The 26,705-nt window shown below is 42.5% G+C and overlaps 1 protein-coding gene across 4 annotated transcripts in view; it reads right to left on the bottom strand.

Moving 5' to 3' along the window:
* The window catches only part of DPP6 (dipeptidyl peptidase like 6), a 569,379-nt gene that overhangs the window by 326,531 nt on the left and 216,143 nt on the right, over positions 1-26,705 (bottom strand). The window contains exon 1 of one of the 4 annotated variants that reach the window (XM_063324397.1): positions 1,155-1,220. The exons of the other annotated variants lie outside the window; for them this stretch is intronic. Within the exon in view, the coding sequence (XP_063180467.1) occupies positions 1,155-1,205 (51 nt within the window). The 5' untranslated portion in view covers positions 1,206-1,220. Of the gene's footprint in view, positions 1-1,154; positions 1,221-26,705 lie in introns of those variants that run through there. 4 annotated transcript variants of the gene reach the window in all.

Here is a 26,705-nt window from a genome sequence, read left to right as displayed (position 1 = left end):
TCTACTTATGCTTAATGGATATGTTTTAATTTCTAAGGAAAGTGTTCTTGTTTGCACAAATGAAACTTGTATGATGATTAAAATATAATTTTCACTCAGGCAATAACACTTTTCAACAAACAAAACCGTAAATAGAGACATTACTTCTATTTCAAGACAGACTTAAAAATGTGGAAACCCTCTACTGCTCAATGTCCTGACTATAAATTACTGTATATTACAGACATCAACAATTTCTCATCATTTCTCATCATTGACGGAATCTCATATCAAAGCTACTTTTAAATACTCAATATTATCAGGAAGCAAGTCGACAGATTTTCAGATCATGGAAAATACACATTGTTTAAATAATAATGCAAGCTAATTTATGCAACTTAATTAACTGATATCAGAGCCCCATCTTCTGAAAGCATCCAAACAAATTTATTTAATGACTTTAAAGTTACTTTTAAAATTACTACTGTTTGCGTCATATTTAACAATGGGAAAAACTGACCTCAAGCTTCTCAAGAAATCCCATAAAACCAGTTTATGAGACATCAGAGATATGCCCATTTCACTTGTTGCACCAAATTAACTTTATGTTTGTTAAAGAATCTTCTGTTCAATTTCTCTGAGTTCTTATTTCCAAGCTAGAAGATACGCAATTGTTTATTAAGTAAATTTGCCCTTCTATTATTATTTAATTCATTTGACCATCATGCCAGATTCCAATGCTACGTGGGCTTTAAACACGTTCCATATAGTTCAGCTCCACAATATATCTCAGGTCTAAAATACAGCCCGAGGGGAAAAGAGGTTTTGTTTTGTAATTCATTTTTTTATATTCATCCACCCTTAAATGGCATTTTTTAAAGGCCACTGAGGAAATCGGTTTAGCTTAGTTTCCTCATGTTGTCGTTGTTTCCGGTTCTCTAAAACTTGTCTCAAAAGCCAAATTAACGCGAATGCTTAATGTCTCTAAGAAATTTGCAAAGATGCAACTAATCTGCACGACAATAAACACACAATCAACCCCTGCACTGAAAAGTCTGATCGAACACCGTGCATGCAGCAGGACAGCTTGTCCACAAACACCAACATTATCTGCTTGCCATTTATTTGTTACCACTGCAATCTTTCTAACAGACTAATGCATATTTTTCACTCACCCTCCATAATTTTTTTAATCTCTTCACTCTGGACAATTTGGATTTGTTCATCTCTGATGCCTGCAGGTCAAATATGTATCCTATATGGCTGTAAATATATTCTACCACCGGTCGGGTGCCTAAAACAGTAGAGTGATAGATATTCTTGAAAACAGAGGCACTCCCTGGCTTTTAATGCTGCTTCCAATAACCACACAGTTCACAGCTCAGCATAAAGTAACCAATAGCCGAACATGGCATTTAAAAAAAAAAAAAAATAAAAATCCCTCCTTTGAGATCATAGGGGGAGAAGTCTTGATCCATCCAATACTTGATTTAGGTCAGTGGAAAAAAAAAAAAGACGCTATTATGTCAGCCGTCCAACTTTAAGAAGACTTGTGAGCTGACAGTCGTGGCACTTTAAAGCACTGTCATGATGAGTCTTTACAAAAGGATTGTTTTAATCCTACAGCCAAAAAAAAATGAAAGCTACTTAAGATATACGAAAATCACACGATATTTCAAAAATGTCTGCAATGTGCTGCAATGGAATGATGGTAAGAAATACTTCATCTAGTGTTTTCTGCTTTATTTTTGTGGTTTCCCAAGGATGTGAGGTTTATATGATGGTGTGAGCGTGCATACCTGTCATTCCTCACAAATGATTTTTAACCCTTTGTCCCTTTTTAAATCAAAAATTTAAAAGAAAAAAATCATATAAAATAGAAGTCTCAAAGATGCTAATCTTTCAGTTTCCTGAAAATCAGTGAATGAACCGGGAAATTGTACTGATACTTATTCTAAGGGAAAGGTGGCAGTGAGAGAATCTATCCAGGAGGCAGATTCCATGGAAAGTCCCAACCATGAAAAAATTTTGATCACAGTTCATGTTTTCCAGTTCACAGGTTGCTGTAAGAGAGAAGAGCCATTTGGTTTATTTGTTCATACATCTGGGCTTCTTACTTTCTCTTTTGTAATTTCAGGAAACGGAAAAGCAAGCAGAAAGTGTGTGAAATATATCTCTTTGGTAAAACATAAAAACCCTCACCATATTTCAAGTCCATTTTTGGAATGAGAAAATAAGTTTGTCTGACAAATGCTATGATTTGTTACGGGCAGCTACAAATTCAAAGCTGATGTCCTGTGGTGCTGTGGTGCGCAATGAGCCATCTCTACAGCTGTGACGAGGTAGAGGACACCCTTTTTAAGTGTCAGCTCTAATTGAAAGCCTGGTAGTGTAACAACCCAGGTGGCTCGAAGTAAGTCATTCAGCAGAGGTACATAAAAGGGCTTTGCTTTGAATATCTGGCACACGGAGTGGCTCGCTCCACAAGAATAAAGGTGTTGCTACCACTTTCTCATGTGAATTATACTACTTTCTTCGTCACATTGTGCTACCCTAGAGATTTATCTTGGTGTTACGGCATCACAGAAATTTCCTCTTCACATCTTAAAGTACTATGCAGCATGTACTTGATCAGATTACACCGCAAATAAGGCTACATTTGATACTACGGTCAATACTAACACAGCCCTTACGAAACTTGCCCTCTCTTTCTCTGCAAGGAAAGGTCTAGACAGAAGTGCTGCAGGTCTGAAACTGCAAGGTTCTACTTGTGCAATGTGTCATTATTTACACAGTAGAGCACACATTATTTACACATTATTTACACATCCCCTTATGGGGATGTGCGTTGACCAGTAATTCAGGAGTCAGCCCAAGCTTTCTGATGGTCACGAGATGCTTCATTAAATGTAAAGCACCATCTCAAATGTGGATACCAAGTTTAGTTGACCCCGAGAGCAGTTATGTACTATAAAAGAAATGACAGACTGGTCCTAGGGATCTATTTGATCATTTTATTCTCACATTTGATGTCGAAGTCCTAATATTGTTCCTCTAGGAGCATTCCCATTTATTTTAATGGCAGTAGAATCTGACCTTTGTTTAATAAAGACTCATGTCTTGTTTTCATCTAAAAGGACTAAATAGATCTCATTAGATTTTCTGTAAGCACTTCAACCGCCCTCAGTAATCAGCTTCTCAATTATCTAACAACAGTATTCCAAACTTTATTTTTTCAGACTTTTTTTTTCACTCATTCTGACAATAGGCTCTTAATCTGCCTGCCACTGAAAAGACAGAAGAATACTTCAAATTGCATAGTGCTCATTGTTAGATTGGTTTACAATTAGTTAGATGTAAGAGAACACCGAGAAACTCTTCTTGATGTTTTGTGGTATTAGTAGTGAGGCACCAAGCACTTGCAGTTAAGGTAAATGCGGGCAAGTGTTGTTACGGGAGCAAATGCACCAAGTGTAGGTGTAGTTAAAGTGTGGTTCACGGAATCACAGAATCACAGAATCACAGAATTTTTCAGAGTTGGAAGGGACCTCTAGAGATCATCTAGTCCAGCTCCCCTGCTAAAGCAGGATTGCCCAGAGCACATTACTCAGGACTGCATCCAGGTGGGTCTTGAAAGTCTCCAGAGAAGGGGACTCCACACCCTCCCTGGGCAGCCTGTTCAGTGCTCTGTCACCCTCACCGTAAAGAAATTTTTCCTCGTATTTGAACGGAACTTCCTGTGTTCCAGCTTGTACCCGTTACCCCTCGTCCTGTTACTGGGAACCATTGAAAAGAGTCTGGCTCCATCCTCCTTCAACCCACCCTTTAGATACTTGTATGCCATAATAAGGTCTCCCCTCGCCTTCTCTTCTCCGGGCTAAAGAGTCCCAGCTCTCTCAGCCTTTCCTCATAAGGGAGATGCTCCAGTCCCTCCATCATCTTTGTTGCCCTTCGCTGGACTCTCTCCAGCAGTCCCTGTCTCTCTTGAATTGGGGAGCCCAGAGCTGGACGCAGTATTCCAGTTGTGGCTTCACCAGTGCAGAGTAGAGGGGGAGAATGACCTCCTTCGACCTACTGGCCACACTCTTCCCTATGCAGATCAGAATTCCATTTGCCTTTTTGGCAACAAGGGCACACTGCTGGCTCATGGATAATTTACTGTCTACCAAGACCCCCAGATCCTTTCCTCAGAGCTGCTTTCCAGTAGGTCCACCCCTAGACTATACTGGTGCCTGACATTCTTCCTCCCCAGGTGCAGGACCCTACACTTGTCCTTGTTGAACCTCATTAGGTTCTTCTCTGCCCAGCTCTCCAGCCTGTCCAGGTCACGCTGGATGGCAGCATGGCCCTCTGCAGTGTCAGCCACCCCTCCCAGTTTGGTATCATCAGCAAACTTGCTGAGGATACACTCTGTCCCCTTGTCCAGGTCATTAATGAATATACTGAACAAAATTGGACCGAGTATTGACCCCTGGGTGACACCACTGGTTACAGGCCTCCAACTCGACCCTGCTCCATTATCACAACCCTCTGAGTCCTGTCACACAGCCAGCTCTCAATCCACCTCACTGTCACCTCATCTAGTCCACACTTCCTCAGTTTCCTAAGGAGGATGTTATGAGAGACAGTGTCAAAGACAGTTGTACGACTTCTGCGTTTAACTGTGCCTCTGACCGAAACAAGACTGACAGCTTTATGCTAACATGTGCCTGCCCAGTAAGAGCTGGGTCAGTGTCTTAGTGCTATTCTCCTCTTTATCTTCGTTTATGCACCACTAGACACCGACAGCTGAAGGTGCATTTCCCCAGACTCTAGTGATACCCAAAATGAAATGGAGTCATTCCTTGAAAAGGTTCCTCTAAGCAGTAGAAGAATCTGCTTTATATTTCTTTGTCCTCAAAAGATGGACATGAGCTTTTGGCTTTACATACTATAGTAAGTGAAATTGTTCAGGACATTCCTTTTGCATGGCATGATCAGGGCTTAAAAATAACACTGCTCGTCAGGCCAAGGTCAAGCCAAACGTGACTCTACCTTGTGACTTTCTTCTTTGTGGTTTGCATGTTACGGTTAGAAGCCAAGAAAAATGTTTCTTCTGAATAAAACCCACTTCAGAATCACTCAAATTGCTTTCACCAGTTTATGGGGTTTTGTGCTGAAAAGCGGCTTCCAGCACATTTTTACCATGGTTTCAGAATAAAATACTAATTCGTAAATAAATGTAGTAGTTCACTCACTACACTCATTACACTGACAGGCACCCTGTTCAGGAAAACAGCTTCTCCCTGGACTTAAACAGTGTGAAGCCCACAAATGTCAAAACATTGGCATTTTCAGGATATCTCTACCAAGGTGAGGGAGCTGGAGGACGCCGGAGTAGACTCCAGTGATTAATGACCAAATCGCTCCCTGATGGCCCCCAACTCCTTTCCATAAACTCTGACCTCAAAATAAACCTCCTTATACCAAATATAAGGTGTCACTCTAATTCCTGTCCTCTCTTCATTAAACCGTAAAACTTCTACATGAGCTTTGTACGAAATACAGTCAGATGAAGAAAAGGAGATAAACACAGGTACAAAAAACTCATATTGGTGTTTTATAAAAAAAAAGAAACAGAACACTCTGGACATGAAAACTACCAAAATCTTCTCGAGTTCTTACAGACTGCTCTTCAAGATTAATTTTCTCCATTTGGCTGCCTTGATGGGTTACACATTAACATGTTCTTTGTGCCATCCAGAAATAACCGCTGCTGTGGGGTTTGCTGCTTTGCTTCCAGTAAGGTGAGAGGCTCGGCTTTTACCCAGTAATTTAGTTAAACATAATGGAGTAAAATCGTCCCGGAAGATTTACGGCAAGCTCAAAATCTCACCTCAGCTGCATTTACTGAGAGCAATAGCGCTGTATGTGTGTTCCTGTAAGTATAATCAGGTTGCTATAGCAGATCTCAAATTAACAGAAGAGGAAGAAGATTTGACTGCACTAATCGATCACAGGATTATAAACCACCCGTGTGGGCGGCAGTGAAAAAGAAATCTGCAATGCAAGGAGTTATTGGGAAAGCCTTTATTTCCAGTAAAGACTGAGAAATATTAGGAAATCACAGAGTACTGCTGACACCTCATTTGGATAGTGGGTGCAATTTTGGTCACTCGTATTCACAAGAAATGAAAGCAAAACTGGAACAAACACAAATAATGGCTGGCAGATGACCGAGGGAATGGAGAATCTGTCATACGAGAGAAACTACAGGAGCTTAATTAAAGTACAGCTAAGAGGGGATATAGCTGCCATCTATAAATACACCGGGGAAGGAAGCAGAAATGGGGAAGAAAAGCTATTTAAACCCAAGGCCAACACCGACACAGGACAGATGAACATAAAGAAGAAAGGACAAATGTAAGCTAAAAATCAGGAGATAGTTTGTGACCATCTAACTGTAGAGTATCGTCCTAATAAGAATAGAAAGGAAAAACTGTTACACGATTCTAAGATCACAGTCAAGCAGTTTATGAGTGGGACAGAACGACAGAGTACCTGCAGTACCTGCGGGATGAGGGGAGCACACCACCCTGAAAAGCTGCTAACGATTTCCTACTCCTCTGAGTAACTGGCAAAAACAAAGTTGAGGCGACTGCCTCAAGGGAGCTTTTCTAATGCAGCAAGTCATACAACAATGGTGAAAAAAATACCAAAATATCTCAAAGGTCCTTTCCAACCATGAAGAGTCTATGATTCTATGATTCTATGTATATCCACCATAGGGGAAAAAAATCTGGGAAGATACACTGGTGGCAAAGCGAATGCCAAAGTATAATCAGACTTTCTCTGCTCCGGTGAAGGATATACAAAGGATCCACGAGCAAGCTCCTGAGCTCCCGCACTGAGAGAGAGGTATCCTGGCCACAGCGCTCTCAGGAGAGAGTCAGGCACACATCTTTGCACACTGGACCTGGCGCTCAGCTGCGCCATGAGCACCAGCTATGGCCCTCTTCTCCTGGCAAGCACACACTGCCACATGAAGTGGTTTTAGGACTGCTCTAACTTTCACCATCTACCGACGTAAGCCCATGGGTCCATATGCCACCAAAGCATCGCCTGTTCATCAGGTCATGATCTGATCATACCCCTGCACTGGACATCAGTCACAACAGCCAAGTTCAAACTCAGAGCTGCCCAATTTCAGGAAGATACCAAAGGACAGCATAGCTGAAACCTTACCTTCCTCCAGAATTAGCTATCTTCTTGCAAGCAAATAAGATGCACGCCGTGCATTCACACTGTAAATCATGTCTGAGTTCGAACCTTTGCTGTTAAAGCCAACTCAGCTCACACTTCAGCAGTTTGTCTCCCAAGCTGAAGGCACAGGACTCTCTTGGTTCACAAATGTGACAACACTCAAAACTCGTCCATTACCAAGTCCAAATGTGTCATCCCTAGCCTAGCTTTTATCATCATATGAGCACTCTTATTTTAACAGCCTCCATCTGCCTTTGAATCTTTTCCTGGATTCCTGACTGCACAGGAAGGAGCAGCTACTTAGTTGTTTGAACATACCCCACCATTATTAACAGGAGGAATTTGGGGGACAACATGATTTCTCTGCCCAGCTAACAGAACCAATATCTGCACAAGCTCATGGTGACACCTAAGGCAGCAGATGCAGGACGTTTAGACAGGCAGAGCAAAGCAAACATGAAAACCCCTCCAAAGCAAAGAAAAGCTACAGAGAGGAAAAGATGTCAATCTGCAGTCCTGTTTGCTTGGGAAGTTCCCATGAGTGAGAGGAGCAGAACCGCACGCTGACTCCAGTCAGAGTTCATCAACTGTCTCTGGAAATGGGTATGGTACCTGAAGACGCAGTCCAAACCAATGAGCAGGAAAAGTGAGAAGCTGAACCCAGGGAGAAAAACAGAGACATGCACACACACAAAAATTGTTATTGCAACAAGAGCAGCACCTTCCAGAAGTAAAAGGAGAGGAACTGAAACATCCAACTCTCCATCTTATTTCATGAAAATCCTGCAATGGCTGAGGCATGGACCTGCATGCATCCATGGAACACTGTGGCGAAAACAGGTGCAAACACCCAATGCTACAGGTGACCTGTAGATGCTGCGCCCAGCTCTGCCCAGAGAGAGTCGTGGTTCATGGTCAGAAACCTGGAGAGAAAAATGTTCTCACCTAGACTTTTCCCCTGTCTCTCCAGCCTGAGTTGCTCAGTGGTGTCCCCAGGATGACAATAGCTTTTGGCCAAAACCCAGAAAACTGAAGTGCTCCGTTCTTCCCTTGCCACCAGGACTGCTTGTACTCAGTTTGCCACTGACAGCACTGATTCTGCTGCATGCGTAGAAGCAGGGCTTTGCGTGGCAACCTTTGCCTGTTTGCAGCAGTGAGATAAGTATTTTCCTGCTGACTGCTGCTATCAGGAGACTAATGAACAAGATGCCCATTGCCTACCCAACACCGCCCTGTCAAATGGTGCCCATGTGAGCTACAAAGATGGCTGGACATGAACTCCTGTTCACTTCAATAACATTAGTAGACAAAACCAGGACATACTTTTAAAGTATACTCTTAGACATGAAGCACACCGCAGTGTGCAGCCCGCTCCGTTGTGCCAATGCAACTGCTTGCAGGGTCACACTGCGAGGTGGCTCAGAAAATTCATCTTTTTTACCAGGTTATTTTCAAGGCAGGTCAGTTCACTTATCAGCAGCACGTTGATCTGGTCCACAGCACGCCTGTGCAGGCAGTTACGTTGGCAAGCTGAGGACACGCAGCTCCCTTCGCTGGCATCACCTTCCAGCCCCTCACGCTGGGAGCTGCGGCGCACTTCTGAACCTGCCCCCTGTTCCTTGGAAACACCAACCCTCGCAGGGTGAGAGTCAGCCGTTTGCAAGCAAAAAGCACTGGGAAGAAGTCACAGTACAGCGGTGTGAAAGTACTGAAGACTGTTAGCAGGAGGAGATAATGTATATTTAATGGTCTCTACTATTTGCATATATATTAACTCGAATGAATACTTCAGCCACATCCACGCGCTGTGCCAGAGAAATATGAAAGAAAAAAAAAGTCCTTCCTCATATATGAGTATGCACACTTGCAGGCATGGAGCCTTTGCAAAAAGTAGCACGTATCGCTTAGTTATTCCAAGCCACCACTCAGTGGCTGATTTCCAGTCTGCAGGAGATGTGCGAGAAAAGCCTTGAAAGCAGCATGTGCTCTGGGTGGAACAAAATACTCCGAGACAGCCTGCCATCACCACTGTCTGTCACAAAGCGCCCCATTTGTTATGGATCTTATGCTTTTGGCAAACAGTGTCTTCATCAAGCTCAGCTACGCAGATTGAAGGGTTCCAGTATGAGGCGTTTAATAGGGTCTCCTTCCCTGCATCGCGTATGTTCTGAGCCTCGGCACATATAAAAGCTGTTGAACTCAGAGAAGAAAACGCAACAACATTCTCAAATCTCCACCAGTGTGTTTAGACCATGGTATCCGAGATAGCCAATGCCTTCATGAAATTCAGTCCCAAGAGGCAAAACCTTCTTAATCACATTTAAGGTAAATGAAGTCAGTAATTAATCAGCTTTTTTTGTATTTTGTTTTCTAAATCAACCACCTGAAAACTTCCATTCTCACTCACATGACAGTTTTACAGCAACAGCTACTCCTGATTTGTGCCACTGGGTTAATTGGGAAGGAAGTCCCGGCTCCTTCAACAGCAGCACCAGTGCTATGTGACATGTTGTTGCATTCAGGTGCCCAATGTCTTGAACTTCTGGACTGCAGAAAGAACCAGGAGGAGCAAAAGAGGCAGGGCTGTGGGGTCTACTGTGGGGTCCACTTTGAGAGACACCTGGGTGAACCACTCTTCTTCCTTGGGAGCAAGAGGGCTAAGAAAGGGAGTATGAAAGAGAAGTGGATAGACAGAAGCACAGACAGAATCACAAAAGACAGGGCAAACCTCATCTACCCTGAAAGTATATTAAGAGGCTAAATTTATTGCAGATTGTCAAATATGCATAGATGAGAGCTCTGGGGTCCATGGGAAGATGCACTTGTCTGAGTCACCAGATCTCTCCGAGCATCTCAGCTTTCCAGGTACCCTGGAGCTGGGGCTGCCCAGATGTCCCTGCCCATGGCAGGGGGGTTGGAACTAGATGATCTTTAAGGTCCCTTCCAACCCTAACGATTCTATGATTCTATGAGCTGTAACGCTCAGGACAAGCAGCTCCAGGGCTGTCCTCCACCAAATTTCTATTGTTTGACTGAGGTCAGAACCCAGGGCGCTGTATACCTGTTCTACATATAACAAAATACAGTGAATTACATTCCACTTTGTGGTAAGAAAGTCCTGATTCTCTGAAATAAAGTTTAAACAAAAAACAACTGACAATGTAGGAGTAGAGAGTTGAGCCATTCCTGTCAGATATTTGTCCAACCCCAGTTTAGAAGATTCCACTGTTGGAGACCTGGCAATATTTTTAGGAAATATATCCCAGCCTCTACCACTAGGAAGCCAATTTTTCAAGGTTGTTATTCTATGCAGTGCCTACACAAAACCTAGGGTAGTTTTTCCCTCTATGCAATTACTCTTTAGATAAATAAAAACTGTCACTGTGTGTCCTTGTGAGGGAAGGCATTAAACAATACCTGTTTTTACACTTTACAAATTAATTTTCCATCAATGGTATGATATTAATTCTCAGACCTGATAATATGTTCTTTTTGGGGGAGTGTGTTTTGTCTTTCTGTATTATGTTGCTCTCTGACATTGATTGGTGATACAATACTGTGCCTAGCCGTTTTCTGCTTTTGTTTATATATCCTGTGTAGATCTAGGTTGTCAGGACTGGTAATGGGCTTCCAGCCCTGGTATTATTTCCATTATTGTTGCTTAGCCATCATGGGAGACAAAGATTTATAAACTGAAAGATTAACAAAAGAGACATAAAGAAAACACGCAACAAGCCAGTTTCTACCCCTAAGAATATAACCTGTATTTTAGATAACCAAATATTGAATTATAAAATTATAAAGCAATTAGGACAAACACAGATGTAGTGACTTTGGAAGACACCAGACGTGGAGAAGGCAGGTAACTCTCTGTACCTCTAGTGACTGTGCAACCATGCCCTCAGGGGTTTTCCACCTGCTTTAAAGGACAAACTCTACAAGGGAAATAGAAGCCCAATCACTGTCTCCGTTCAGACACATTTTTCATCTGAAGTCTCCACCAAGGTGACCAATTAATGTTAATCCAGAGGGCATTTTGTGTGATCAACCATTAGGGATGCAATCAACCCATTTCATGGCCATCTACTGCTAACACATTTTGATCATTATGAAGACGGATCATTCTGAGCTGCTAGTTAAAAGTGAAAATCTCCTTATCCCACTCCCATAATCACCTAGACTCAGTTAGATGTAATTACTGCCCAGGCGAGAAGAGAGACTAAGGAGAGGGGCAGACTGAAATATGTCCCCAGGTGCCTTAACTATTTTGGATCTTAATTCTTAAAACCCCTTATCACTCTAAAAATATTAGCTTTGCCACCAAAGGTGGGACTCATTTGGTGAAACACAGACATTTGCTCTGTAGACATCTCCGTTTGAGCTAGTCAACCTGGACTCCTTTTGCAGTCAATGGAGCTCAAGTCAGTGGAGCCACTGTCTCCTAAAGCAGACACCTAAACCCAATCGTAAGAGTCATGACCTGAAAGTGCTGGTATCGCTTTTTTGATTATAAAGGGAGCCTAGGGTGACTAGATCAGATGGAAATGTCTTAGCTTGATTAAAAAATATTCAGCCCCCTGAGTCTCCTGAGCAACTTTTCACCTCTGATGAGATCCATTGCGTTGCAACCCTTGCACATTTTTTGCACTTAGAGAACAGGATTTGTGTGTGCATCTGGATGCACCAGTGCATGGGAGGTCAGGAGGAATGATAAATGCGCACAGGGCTGGATGTCGCAGCTACTGATACCCCACAGGGAAGTGCATTTCGTCGCTCAATTTACTAGAAAAGCAGAAATGCTGGCAGGATCCTTCTGCCACTAGATTTCCTAACAGCTGCCCAACGACCACGTTAGTGGTCGGTTAGGGCACTTATAGCACTCTCTAAATGTTTGGTATTTTATTCCTCCCTTGAAGCATTGGGTGGAAATCCCTTCTGGAAACAGAACACTGGACCAGATGGAGCATTAGTTTGTGACATTCTGATCTGGTGATTCTTATGTTAATTTTTACAACAATTTAGATGGACATTGGCCACGGAACCCAATCTGAGTCAAAATTGTTATAGGAAAAGGACGTCTTTCCCCCCCTCTTCCCTTCCTATTGAGAAGCTTTTTCTTTTTTTTTTTTTTTTTTTTTTTTTTAATGGAGGTTTTCACGGCACACTACCTGGAGAGACGAAAGGGGCATTGCAGATTTCAGCAGGCAAGAGCGGGGCTCCCACTGCTGCTTCAGACACACAATGAAAAGGGGAAACATTTTTCACAGTTGTTATCTACAGATTTGGCAGATGTCTTAAACTTTTTTACGAGCTTGAGTACTGCATGATATGTACCACTTAATGCAGTGTTTAGCAGTATTACAGTCAGCATCGTACAGATGCCTGAAGGTTCCTTTATGAACCCCAGTTGTGTTGGCTGGTACTTAAGGGGATACAGACAAGAAGACAATACTACAACATGCAATAAGGCTACATTTTTAGAAATGATCAGTAATCCTGAGCATACCAGAGTCCAAAAGGTCCAGCACAAGTGATCATAAAGGGAACTGATTTTCACGACATTTCTGAATATCAGAATTCTCTCCATGTTACACTTAAGATTAAAGGCATCCCAAACTATCAGGCATCACTGAAACACCACTCTGCAATACCAAAGTCTGCTCTAAATTGCAGAAATACAGTCAGAAGGTTAGGCTGTGCCCCCACTTAAGGACAGTTTGATTGATCAAGGTCAGCTATATACAACACTGATAATTTTATAGCCACATAATTTTCTCTAATTAAACCTCCAGCTTCTACCTAGGTGCATCTCCCTTATGTTGTTTTTGCTTATACATCCTTATGAAGCCAAGCTTTGAAAAATTATATGGGTCATATAATCTTGTCATTGTTCTGTTCTTACATTAACATATTAATTCCAAACAACACAGAACAAAAATACGAACAAAAAAAAGTCATGACTCAAGTCCTGTAGTTAGACTGAGTCCTTGCAGGCATTTTAGAGATTAGCAGCATAAGAAATTATTAGTTCCTCTAAATATCTGGGTGTGGCTAAAGAAACTAATCATATAAAACTGAATCATTAGCCTTTGGCAAACTGCCTCAGTTTCTGTTAGAACAGGCTGGTACAAGTTGAGAAACTGAATGTGTTTTCTTTTTTTTTTTTTCTTAAATAACACAGGAAAGTAGATAATTTTCCCCTGTTAATTGTTACAAACTGAAGGCAGCCTGAAAACACCCAGTAGAAATAGATATGCCATTTTCCTGTTGAGTTCGTGAAGGATTCCTTGTTGCTGTATGGCCTTTTTAAATAGATACGATGACTGAACTCAGAGGTTGATAGGAAAATTCGTATGTCATTTTTTGGCCAGTTTTTGTTCCCTTAAGTTACAGTGATGAAATGTCAAAGTGGCGACTTTGCCAGTGCGTTTCACAGGCCTGCACCAGCAATGACGTATTCGTCACCGACTAAATGGAGTTTGCTGCGTGAACTTACGCTGGGAGCGGGGGTTTGTACCAATAAGGCATCACATTGAGTAGAGAGGACATAAAGCTGCATCACTGCCGGTGACATCAGACACGCGGCTGTCCTTCCCATCTGATGGTGTAGAGGTACAGCAGAGAACTCTGCAGCAAGCAGAGGCAAATGCCACCCTCATACCCGACACCTGGAGCGCAGAGAAGCCAAGCTTTAGGGGCAAGAGGGTCCTGCCATCTCTTTACACCTTACAAAAGAGGGGCTCGTCGCTCAGAGAGCTCAGACAGAGCATACTCTTTTGCTGAAATGCCTCTTTTACAGCTGACCCCTCACATCTGTGTGGCCTCTCTCCCTGAACAAACGTTTGCCAGAATTGTTTTTCTGCTTCACAATAGAAACCGGTTGGACGAAACCCAGTCTTGTGAGAGTGCATCTGCACGGGCAGTCCTCAGCAGGGGAACAGCATCCAACAGATTGTTTATCTCAGAAATGTCACTTGGAGAATTTTTTTGTGTTACCTGCATAGCCAGGTGTCTGATTTGCACTGAATTTAATGTTTTGACTGCATTTTTTTTTCCACAGAAAGAATTAAAGTAGCATGAAACAAAGGCCTAGACCAATGCAGTCTCATACCGTAAGTTCACAGCAAGCCCCCAGACCAGCTGTTCCAGCAATGGAAGTGCCCGGGGATGGGGAAGGGGGCAGAGGATGCACAGACACAGAGACCATATTGGCCAAAAAAGTAACATTCATGTCAAGGGGTGTGGAAAATTCAGTTCTAGGACTTTCTGAAAAATATGCCATTATTTTTCTGCTTATCTTGTCATGCCATCCCATATTTCCCCCAAACCACCTCTGCAGCAGCAGCAAATAGCCAGTGCATAGGGAAGGACAACTGGGGCAGCAGCGTGGGGCTGCCGTGCCCAAGGGCAGGAGGTAACCTGCCAGGATTGCTGCTCCTGGGGCAATAAATATCCAGATTGGGATGCGCTGGGTACCCTCTGGAGGCACAGGACTATACACCATGTGGCTGCCTCTACCTGAGCCTTCCCACAGAGCGGGGAGGGAGAGGAGGCTGAGAGAAGGAACTGATGAGGAGGGATAGGAAGGCAAGCCTGGAGCTGAAAGATACGGGATAAGAAAGATCCTCTTAGAGCACATCTGAGGAGATTGAAGGCCAGGGAAGAAAGAAATAGAGAATCTCAAGGAAACAGTGATAAAGCAGCCTGGTGAGAAGGATATGAATAAGCGAAGGTTACAGGAGGGGGAGGTTGCTGAAAGGCGAAGAGAGGTGCCAAGAGGAAAGATACCCGGTCCTGACAAAGTGAGGACAGACAGAAGAAATGTTGTTATCTGGGACAGAGTAGCTCCCAAAATAGAACATAATCTTCTCCCCTATTTAGAGCAGGAAATGGCAATTCCTATCTATAGAAACGTTTTAACAACTTCCACATTTTTTTTCCTTTTTTCCCCCTTCTGCCTCCATCAAAATCTTCAACCATTTGAAGTCACGATCAGCAAGTTCAAGACTATGTTAATATTCACATGGAAAAAAATCTTCATTATGTGTGTGGGGTAATGCACATCTGTAGCATTGCCTTCACCGGCACACTGGAGCCAATGTTTCTGTGGGATGAGAGCTCTCTCCGAGCTGAAGTGCTTGTGAAGGTCATCAAAGTTCAAGGAGCAATCCATTAGTTCGAAAGGCCTGTTTTGGAAGAGTTCTTGCTGTTTTGCCAAGACAGATGATTTTTCTGAACTGACTTCTGAAAGGAATAAGCCTTTGAGAGAATCATTAATTCTATCCTGAGTACAATGAACAATAAGGGGAACAAAGAAAAGGCAATGTCCTGCTGAGTTCTCTGAAAGGCTATAGATTTCACTTTTCTTAAAAGATAATATGAGAAGCATTACTGGGCCATTTTTACCACTTTTGTTGATTTTTACAAGTATGAAAAGATGGATGCAATCTATTCAGTACATAAGTGGGATGATTAAAAAAAGCTTCTTTGTTGGATCTTTTGGCCAGTTTGATTCTTTGAAGCTGCCACTCTTCTGTTAGCACTGGAATCTAGTGAATTAGTTCAAGATTTTGGGTGCGTCTATCAGAGATAAAGTGTAAGTGGTATCACCAATCCAGGCAACTTTCAGTGAGAAACAGTACCCCAAGAGAGATTGGTTTTGTCCTTGGAATCTATAGCCCACACTGCTCTCCCCACCATAAGTGATGAGTTTGGGAATGGCTCAAGAGACCATGCGACACCTATGCTCTATTTAAACTCCAAATTTATTACGCATACAAACCACTGGACAAGCAAATATATGCTCGAGTTGGATTCAGTTAGGTAAGTTCTGCAGCCTGGTACAAGAAATTGGGCACGGCCTTCTCTAAAGATCTTTCCTACCTGCAGAAAGTCTCACCCACATGGCCCATGATACCTGGAGGTAATGTCAGATAGCAATGTTAGCCAGATAAGCTGGGTGACCCCCTACCTAGGAGGGCTAAATACCAGGAATTTGGTGACAGCTGAGATGATAGAGCCATTTGCCTCGTAGCAATGTGGCCCTATGAAGCCTAGAGATGGGGTGCCGCGATCTCCCAAGCTCAGCTCCGTGCAGTGGCAAGAGGCAATGCAAGGTCTGGATTTGAAAACGGGGAGTCAGAAGAATGTCTAGGTCTGGCTGCATCCGTCAGACCCCAGTGAGGACCCCGTTGTCAGCCATCACTGCTGATGTGCGTTTCCCATCCGTTAAGAAGGAAATAAAAGGCTTGTCGCTACAACGGGCTGATGAACAAAATAACCTGTCTTGAAAATATGGACAGCCAGGAGGAAAATCAGGCCAAAAAAATTCATATTCCTTCAGAAGCACCGTGCTAATATAACGCTTTCAGTGAAATTAAAAGAAGGGAAAATATGACAGGGCAGCAAAGCTTGATAAGCTGATATTAATGGCCCTGCCTCTTGTAATGATCAGAGAGGGAACTATCTAGACCAGGAGACTTATTAAGTCTTTGAGTATAAGCAATATCTCCTTGCAAGAGCGAGAGGTTCAATTAAATAATCTGAATGAGTTTTTGAAAGTTTGGCCAAGGTAGCTTATCTAAGGGAGACTGCCTCTGAAATGAGCCTCCAGGCCCCAGTGGAATGTGCTCGGCTAAAAGGTAGCAAATTCCATCAAAATCATAGTATTATCATTAATGATGTTACTTTCTGAATTCTGGAGGACGGGGGATAGCCCTTGGCTCAGGAGGACCAGCAGTGAGATTAGCTGAAAAACTACTGGGTCTGTCAGAAGAGTCAAGCTTCTAAAAATAGCGCTCGATGTTTTATTCATACGGGTAAATTACTTAATTTCAAGTCCCTTCATGGTGTTCAGCTTCCAGCAAGGCTGGGATTTGCCTTCTGCCATACAAATGACCCTTGTCTTCACTCATGCACACATGCCTCAGAAAGAAACCAGTGGGAAGGCAGGGATGAAGGGAAACTGAGGCACGGGGGACTACAGAGGCATGACAGCAGAAGGGGCAGAATAACCTTTCAACACTGACTCCTTGAGCACACTTATTCATTCTAAAAGCAGATAATTTTTTTCAAAGTTTGTTGATTTATTCTTTCTCTTCCCCCCCGCCCCCCCGAAATTCAGATATTAATTTCCTGTGACAGACACGTTTAGTAAGTGATTTTTAAAATCTACTTTTGGAGGTATATACACACATCCCATATCAACCTCTGTACATATTCCTAGTAGCCCCATACAGTCAGTCACTTACATATTTCACCTCACCACCCAATAAAGCCAAACGCCGTAGCATTGGTTGGCACAATGCCAGAACGTTGCAGAATCCTGATAATTCTTTAAATTTTCAGCTGTTGGAAGAGTGTGAGAGCTCATTACAAATGCTACGCTATCATCTGCTGGTTAAACATCTTACACATTAGGTATAGATCCCCGTGTTTATTTTCCACCCTTGTAGTGCAGTTTTTATAAAGCCTTTCCGATATTACTCACTGTTGTGGTTTAACCCCAGCTGGCACCTAGGACCACGCAACCACTGGTGCAGTTGTCCCCCTTTCCCCCAGAAGGGCAGGGAGGAGAGCGAGAAAAGGAGGGGAAAAGAAAGAAAAACAACCTCATGGGTTGAGATAAAGACAGTTTAATAGAACAATAACAGCAAAGGAAAATAACGATAATGATAATACTGACATAAGTCACGCTCACCACCTGGTGAATTGGTACGTTCCTGGGCAGTGATCGCGGATTCCTTCCCCCAGCCAACCCCCGCTAATATACTGAGCAGACAACTACGGTATGGAATAGTTCATTGGCTGTTCAGTTGTTCTGTCTATGCTCCTTCTCAGCTTCTAGAAGAGAAGCTAGAGTCCTTGAAAAGTATAAACATCACCTAGCAACAACTAAAACAACACACATTATTGACATTCCTTTCACAGCACCCACTAGAAAGAAAATTAACTCCTTCCCAGCTGAAACCAGGACCCTTACTAGGCCTAGACAGGCAAAAGGTCTGTTTTTATTTTGTTTGATTTTTTTTTTGCTTTTAAACTACTACCTTTTGCCCTAGGAATGTCTTCCATTGCCATTAGGATGCTGTGAAACTAGGGGCAGCAGGGAATCTCTTTGTTTCAAAGAACACCAGCTCTATTGTGCTCATTGTTTGCCTTTTTTTGAATTAATGATTGCAGAAATGTTGTAAGGATTTGATGAAAAAAAATGCACATTCTCGTATTTTCTTCCGTATTGGAGGAGCAGTCGTACGAACCAATAGAAACTATTCCCTTTTCATAGGGGTTCAACTCCAGGAAAAGAGTGCAAGCAGTGAAGAAGAATAGGTTGGTAAAACAATGGTAGATGAAGAGAAGCATCAAAAGTAATCCAGCCAGCAGAAACGAGACGGAGGTAACCCTGCACCTCAACTCACCAGAGGCAAAAATGTTTCCACAGTAAGACTAACCAGTCTTTCAGGCTGTAGAATAACCTTGCAGTGCATTTCACACGAAACGACACTTGAAGATATTTACAGCAGAACCGGACAAGACATTGCGCAGCAGGGGATACACAAACCAGATAATCTAATAGATATTTTCCGATTCCAATGCCTGATGGTTTTGGCAGAGGAAAAAAAAACACAATTATTTCAGTAAATACAATAAATCTCTTACAATACCAAGCAATAATGCAGCAATTACTAAAGGTCATGACTGTAATTAAACAGCATTATTTATTTTATTGCCAGAGCCTCATTTTCTATTAAGTTAGATGCTAACCCAGCCAAGCTAGCAGCCACCCTTACCTCTAAATTTATTTTCAGATATCTTGCAGAAAATTTATTGCTGGAGATTTTAGCCTCTTTTGCTCATGCGATGCTTAGAATTTGCACCTTTTCACACAAATATAACAATACATAATACATAACGTTTTCTGCAATCTCAAGGTTAAAATTAATTTTCAGTGCTTTCCTTGTTGTATTTCTAGCTGTGTTCATTCATTTTCTCAGTGTACGCGTACTCGTCTGAATCCTACTCGCTTGTCAAGTCCTCGAAGTCACATTTTGCTAACGAATCTCACCTATTACTGAAAGTACAGAACAAAATCGTGATGCTAATTTCTTCCATCTAAATTCTTTCTCTTTAAATGCTGGGATGGGGGCTGTTTTCCACCTGATGAGGTGTGAATACTCATTAGTACACTCTACTGTATTATTTTGTCAGCTGCTACTTCTGACAATCACATTTGTGCTACTGTTGTTCAAGGCCTTGATTTCCAACTCCCTGCCTCTTTTTCTGTTTGTTTCCCTAAGGTTTCCTTGCAGAAGTACGTGGAGTTTTGCCCTAGTGCTGCAAAGGTAATTTCTGGATATGAAATTCACGTCCTCAGCTGCCCACTAAAGGCTGATGAAAAGTTATTAAAAATTCCCTGTGCAGAAGAGTCTCAGCTAGTATGGAAAATACCAAGAAAAGGAGGGGAATGGATGGAGCCCATGAGTCCTACAGCGTGAGATACCTGAGCATGTAGCTCCACACAGCCAAGGTGCCCATCGCCCTGCTCAAGCCCAGCAGCAGGGCTTCCAAGGAGGCTGTCAGGGGGCTGCACTACATTTTGGACTTCGGAGCTTATCTCTGTCTTCCTTGTAAATGTAGCCTAGAGCTATTTACAAGTGGAACTGATCCAAAGGGAGGATCAAATGCCTGCTCTGAACAAGCAGTTCCTCGCTCAGTGTAACAGCCAGCAGTTTGGGCACTGAGCGGGCAGAGATTTCCTACAGATATTACGGATCAAACTCTTCCCAGAATCGCAGTCCTGAGCCAACCTGTTAGTCATAGCATGGCCCTATGGTCTTTTCCCCGGAATACATCTTTTAGCTCTCCTCACAATCATACTATTCAAAATGTTTTCTAAGTGGTCTCCGGGCACAGTGTATTTTAGGCTTATAATCTCCATGTGTTAAAAAACATAATTTAGCACAGACAGAGATGCTGAAACCCTGAATTCTCAGGGATTTGGCTGCAGGGACAGAAAGTCAGCAGAGATCATAGAGGAAGAGAGCCAAAAATGTCAGAGACCACGAGATAAGGAGAGAGAAGAGGCCGGAGAGACTGCACAACCACACGCAGGTAGTGCAGCCTTGCAGACAGATAAAGCTGAGGATGGAGAGTCCCGGCTTACTGTTCTCTGGTTTAGCTTGTCAGGGTGACCTTAGACGATTTCACCATATATTTTATGAAAAAGGGAAAAATCCTACACTGCCAGGGGTTTGGTGTGCATAAGGCACTGTGACGCTCCTTGTTGAGCAGCAGCCCAGGCACTGCAATTAGGAGTACCTGGTAGTTGTGAGCCATACTCCTGGGACAGACAGAATAATTGCTAACTTACCAGCACTACAGAGCCACTAGCATTACGTAGCTCTTAGCTACATCACTTACTGCAAATATTGTGACTATCATTCTAAGCTATAGAAAATCCTCCGCTGTTTCAAATGTTTATCTCAGCTAAACCGAACCCTTTGAAGTCTTTGAATCACAATTTCTCAGCTGAACTATGTAGACCTTCGGTGACATCCATGGGCTCAAGGGGAGAAAAACGACAGCTCTGAGCTCCCCACCCTGCTTTTCAACATTCACCCTGTGCAACAGATTTAAACAAATTGCAGGATCCAGGACTGCTCAAGAGTTCAAGTTTTGCAACTTGAAATTCCAAAGCATCGCCCTTCTACCTCATATCTGCATTTCAAATTGTATTTACCAAGTACTTCAAATTTTTCTTTAGAACAGGTTATTAATCTGACACAGGATTTTGCAATACTTGTGCATTCAAATTCCTGCATAGTTTAGCAGATACATCTGACCTTGCTATTATCCTTCCTTTAGGAGATTTATACAGCATTCCTTCTTTGGAAAGATCATTAATTAGCATGCCAATAGAAAAAAATGAAATTGCCTACCATCTCCTATGTAAATGCTTCCCCATCTGTTCCTTTCTCATTTTCACTGCACACACTCTACCAAAGGTAGCTTCAGTTTTTATACTGCTCATAGAAAATAGTGCATTCTTTGTTGTGCAATTTAAATCTGTTAAATTGCGTTGCATTGTGAAATGTGGCTCTATTAAAGTAATATATAGTTTCATGCAGTCTCTCAGAATCTGAGCCAACTTCCAGCAAAGTCGATGGCTGTCCTTTCCTTAACACCTATGGATTCAGTCTAAGGGCTAAAGAATCAAGTTTTGATATTTCTGTGTCTAAGTCTGTAACCAGTAACAATAATAATATAATATAATATAATATAATATAATATAATATAATATAATATAATATAATATAATATAATATAATATAATATAATATAATATAATATAATATAATATAATATAATATAATATAATATAATATAATATAATATAATGATAATAATATCTGCAGTTATTAATTAATAACAACTTATAGCAGGATTCCAGTAACAGCCCAGTGAACTCCAGGGAGTTTCTACATGGCACTGTAACAGCCTCCACAGGTCTGTGCTCTGCTGCGTCAAGAGAACCATGGGCTTTTTCTTAGTCAAAAAAGCATCTATACGGAAGATATATTTTTTTAATTGTTAGGGAAGTTCAGAACTGGTTTTCAAAGGACTACTGTTATTTTAGCAAATATTTCAGAAAAGGTGGCTACTTTGTGTAGCAAAAATGTAAATGCCCATCTTTTTCCTTGAATTACGGGATAGCTCAGCAGTAAATGATTTAAGGGGAACCCAAAATGCTTATACTTGGCAGTACTGCTAAGGGGCCAATGGAGATTTGTTGTTCAGTTGCCTCCCCTCCTAGATGTTTTGGACTACCCCATGACATACAATGGCAACAACTTCTCATGACCTTGGCTTTTCGAGTAGAGAGGGCATCAGAAATGCTGTCTGACCCCGGCGCTCAGTTCAGAGCAGTAGGCCACTTCTGAGATGGATGCCTTGGTAGTCCTCACTGACCACATCTTGGTGCAGAGAAGAGCTTTGCTTTGCAGTGTGGTTGCGTGCTGTATCTTTACTTCAGATTTCCTCTTTATTTCAGGTTGAGAACATTTTCCTGTTCACTTCTGTTCAACAAAGTTTTGAATCACATTTCCCATGATTTTTCTGGACATGGAATTTTAAAAGGTAATTAGCCAGATATATTATCAAGTTGTCTTACTCATAAATATCAAATAGTAACATAAAAGAAGCATATGCTGTTGTGGTTCTCCAACTGGGTGCCAGATGGCAATACTAAGATTCAGACAGACTCTGTGGTAGAGTGGGTTGGGAATATACCACTCAAATAACTCCTTCTTTGCAGTAGGAAACACGATTTCCAGAGAATCAACATTTTCCATGGAAGACTCCTGCTCACATATTTCAGATTTCTGTTATCTGCACTACTGAAAGACAACATTTTGGTGCATCAAAATGAATGCAAACCTTTTCCTCTGGGTTGACCACACTGTGATCTGTCCTCATCCTGAGCTGCCAGAAAGCTCTATTTGTCATACCTGAGATGCTTCGTAACCCTGTTTTCATTACTGACCTGGTTCTCAGGCGTCACAGTCTTGGCTATGGTTGATATGAGCACAACGCTAACCCAACACCCACCTAGAACAACACCCAGGCATGTGTCTTCTATGGACCAAGGACGTGCCCGGTCACAGGATGGAGTACATGGCCTCTGAACAGCATGTTCAATAACATGTCTGAATGAAATCAATGCAGCCATCATAATTCACTTAAGCATCTGAAAAAAAAAATGGTTTGAGGACACTGAGATATTTCCCTTAAGCCAAACAAAATGTCTCACATGTCAAATCAGAGGTATCAGAGATTCTGATTTTCCAACTAGGTGCACATCACTGCCAAAAGAATGGGAAGATTCCCTGGTGTTTATACCTCCAGATACGACAAGGTGTTTTCCTGGATGACAAATTGCACAAATTGCAGGGCTTGACCCAGAGGTCTTCTGTGAATTTAAAACCTGTGAATTTAAAACCTACAAAAAATAGGAACTTGAAAAGCACTACACATACAATATAAGTACAAACCACGATCTGTGAATGAAACACTCAAGATGCTCTTTGTAATGAGGCTTACAACGTAACTGAGACTATTCCAGGGTGACATGTTGCAGACACAGTGACAAGACGTCCAGACTTTGATCATAAACCTGATACCTCTTGACCAGCCACTTTACCTTGTCTGGTACCTGGCTCATTAGGCTACTTATTATCACGTTATCTGAACACAAACTTAAGTTCTTAAAATTACTGGTCAAAGCAATGGATTGGGATTGTTTTGTCATTACAGCATGGCACGATCTCTTCGTTTATTAACAACAGTTCAATGATTTTGAGTTTCCCACCATTTTGAAGTCTGCTGCAGAGATTGTGCACTGCTCTGTCTGCCTTTCCCTGTGCAATCTCAGGCAGGTATGTCACCTCTCACAGGAAACATTTCCCTAAAAGTTTAAGACCTTCTTCATGTTTATTCCTAACTTCTTGCAAGCTCTGGTTTTCCAGACTGAAGAGGGGAGCTCTGTCAGCTCCACACGCAAACAATGTCGCATCAGGTTTCTCCTCTTTCTTATCAATGTTACAAGAAAGGAACTTCTTGCTGCTATTTATTATCATTTTCAGCAGCTTGCTTAGAAGCTTAGAAGTTTTCTTGAGCATTTAACCACTTCCATTTTCTTTTCTCCTCTCCGCAGGCACAATGTTTTGTTTTGAGTAAGAAAGATCAGCACAGAGTCTTTGTGGATTCAAAAACATTTCAAAAAAGGGCCTCAGATTTCAACTTCAGTCCCTCTCATCAAAGGCAACACTGGAAACTTCAAGGAAGGAGTTCTTATTTAAGTTCTTAAGAATAGCCTTCATTTAATGTTACCTCCCATTTCTCCCTATCAAGGCAAAGAAGAAAAGGTTTTCATTTTGCAGTGAACAAATTATGCTTTTAAAACAGACCAATCAGAAAATGAGTCTGCATTTCTAGCATAGTTTTGTTCTGCATATCCTTGATTTCCTGAAGTCCTTTACTTGGAGAACATAAAAGGTCTGACCTCTCATCCCTCTGAGCTGGCTGCAGATGTGACACACCACTGCGCGTCTACACCATGTAACGTGGCTATGAACATGCATTCTGCGTGCAGAGGAACAAATGTGTTGGGACGCTGCTTTTACCTATCCATACAAATCTCTACTTTCCTTTTCATCCCCAAATACATGAGCCTCCAGCAGCTTTTGACCCTGGATTCCTCTATATCACAATGCAGCCTGCTTTCAAAGCTTGCTTTCAACAAATAAAACAAATAAGGATGGAATTACTGAAATTTCTGTATTACCACATAAGTAAAAATGGATTAGCCTGATTTGCCAAAGAACAGAGAACATCTAGTAATCTCAGATGGTGTTGACAGATTCTCCAGAATGTCTCTAGAATCACAGCAGTGGCAATCACGACTCATCATGTCTCGCTGTGAGCCCATCCGTGCAGCTCTCATGAGATACTAGAGTAGCCCTGGAGGGAGAGATCAGATCTGTACTGCTGCGACATCCGAATAAGGATGTTATATGGTGTCTTGTGCCATCTGTTCTCCTAGGTTGTTCTCTGAGCGTCTCATGAAGATATAGCAAAGCATTCAAAGATAGTGGAGTGGTAAAGTGTCACCTTTCCTTCATAACTGAACAGTGGTTTGGCAGAAGTTACACTTAAAACTGAGTTCTCCTAAATATTTTTGACACATATACAAATAGCAGGGTGTAGTCTCTAATAAAAATAAATAGCAAATTTTATATCTTATATTTTATAGTTGATTTTCTTCTCACCAAGTGTCTGCATTTGGAGCAAAAGGTTGCGTTTCCAGAGCAGTACAGCACAAGAGCCAGTCTAACTTTAGTTGAACGTGACTTCAGCACACACATACAAGAAAGGAAAGGCCATCTGGACTGACACCAGAGACAAAACAGCAGCACTTCAGACCTGAAAACTTCCCTTAAGTTAATGCATGCTCTCCACATAAGAGAGCATCCTTCAACAAACTCATGTGGCCGGCTTGGCCACCGAGGAGGACACATTATCATCTCTGACTCATCCATTACAGCAGCAGGGTGAAGACACTGAAAAGATTACCTTCTGCATAGAAAGTACAGGAACGACTCGCGTCGCTCTGCTTAAATATTCCACACTGAAACATGGTGAGGAAAGACTAGGGAGCATCTCGACTCTTATTTAGTAGGCTGGGGTATGTAGTCGCAGTGGCCCAGACATCAGTTTTATGCCACAGCCAAAAGTCGTAGCTGAGAAAGGACACTGTTGGGGGCACTCACTGCAGGTGCTTCAGGAGCATCTGTAAAATCCAGCATCATACAGCAGGGACGTCGGGCACAGGCAGTCCTGCAGATAACTGGGGGGTATGCAGGGCAAATGCAGCAAGGGAAAGGCAAGTCCCCCTCCCCAGTCCTCCTGGGGGCTGGGACAGTTGGTACCACACTCCAGCGGGTCCAGATCCTGGATGCACCAACAGCCATAGCCGTCTCTAAGGGTTTGGCTGCCAGAGCTCTGGGCCAGCTCGGATGCGGGGTGGCTGCAACCTGGGAGCAGGCTGCTGGGAAAGGGGCTGTGTGAGACAAGCTGGGAGAGGCTCCACCCGGGGTTGATCCCTTCGCTTGGCAGCTGCTTTTGCTCCAACCCTCAATCGGGGTCCTTGACTGAGTGATGCTGCAGCTACGTCTGAGCCTGGCCATGTGCCCTGGTGGTCCAGGCCTGCTGACTTGAATTCTGGCTTGGCTGTGGACCCATCTCATCCTACAGACAGGTCTGGAGACACGGCCTGTTGGCAGGCCCAGGCTACCATCCCTGGACCAGCTCTACTTGCCTTGCTCTGCCCTGCCTTGCCAGCCCCATCGGCTCCCTGGCTCCTGGCTGACCTTTCCTTGCTGAAAAGACCAACTTTGGCTCCACCCAACATATCCCGCTCTCTACTTAAAACAAGGGATGCACCGCTTTAGGCTGGACTCAGAAACTATCTAACAAAGTATAAAAATAGCTTCTGTACCTCAAAAGTGCACTTCTAGATTTCCCAAGCACCTAGTAATTCAAGCGGCCGTTTACATAAATGCCACATGGTAGCGTGACATAAAATCACTTACATTTGTTTCCTGCCTTCAAAACTACCTCAGAGACTTTAGAAATTCACCTGCCTACCTCACATTCAAAGAAAACAATCCCACAGGTTTAAACGTTGTATTTAAACGGAACATTTTGCTTTATTTCCCCTTTCAAAAGAAACAAGAGATGCCAGAGGAAGGAGCACGCCGTCGCAAAACCTCCTCTTGCCTACATTTCAAGGACAACTAGAAAACAGATCGGTCCCTTGCTGACCTCAATACTCAAAGGCTGAAGAGAACAATCACAGCCCTGAAAGCAGACCAAACAGTTGAACAACAAAGAACCTCGAAAGTATAAAATCAAACTCTTTTTCGTAA

Source organism: Chroicocephalus ridibundus, chromosome 2, assembly GCF_963924245.1.
Source record: "Chroicocephalus ridibundus chromosome 2, bChrRid1.1, whole genome shotgun sequence".
Lineage (NCBI taxonomy): Eukaryota > Metazoa > Chordata > Aves > Charadriiformes > Laridae > Chroicocephalus > Chroicocephalus ridibundus.
This window is presented reverse-complemented; position numbering and strand designations above follow the sequence as displayed.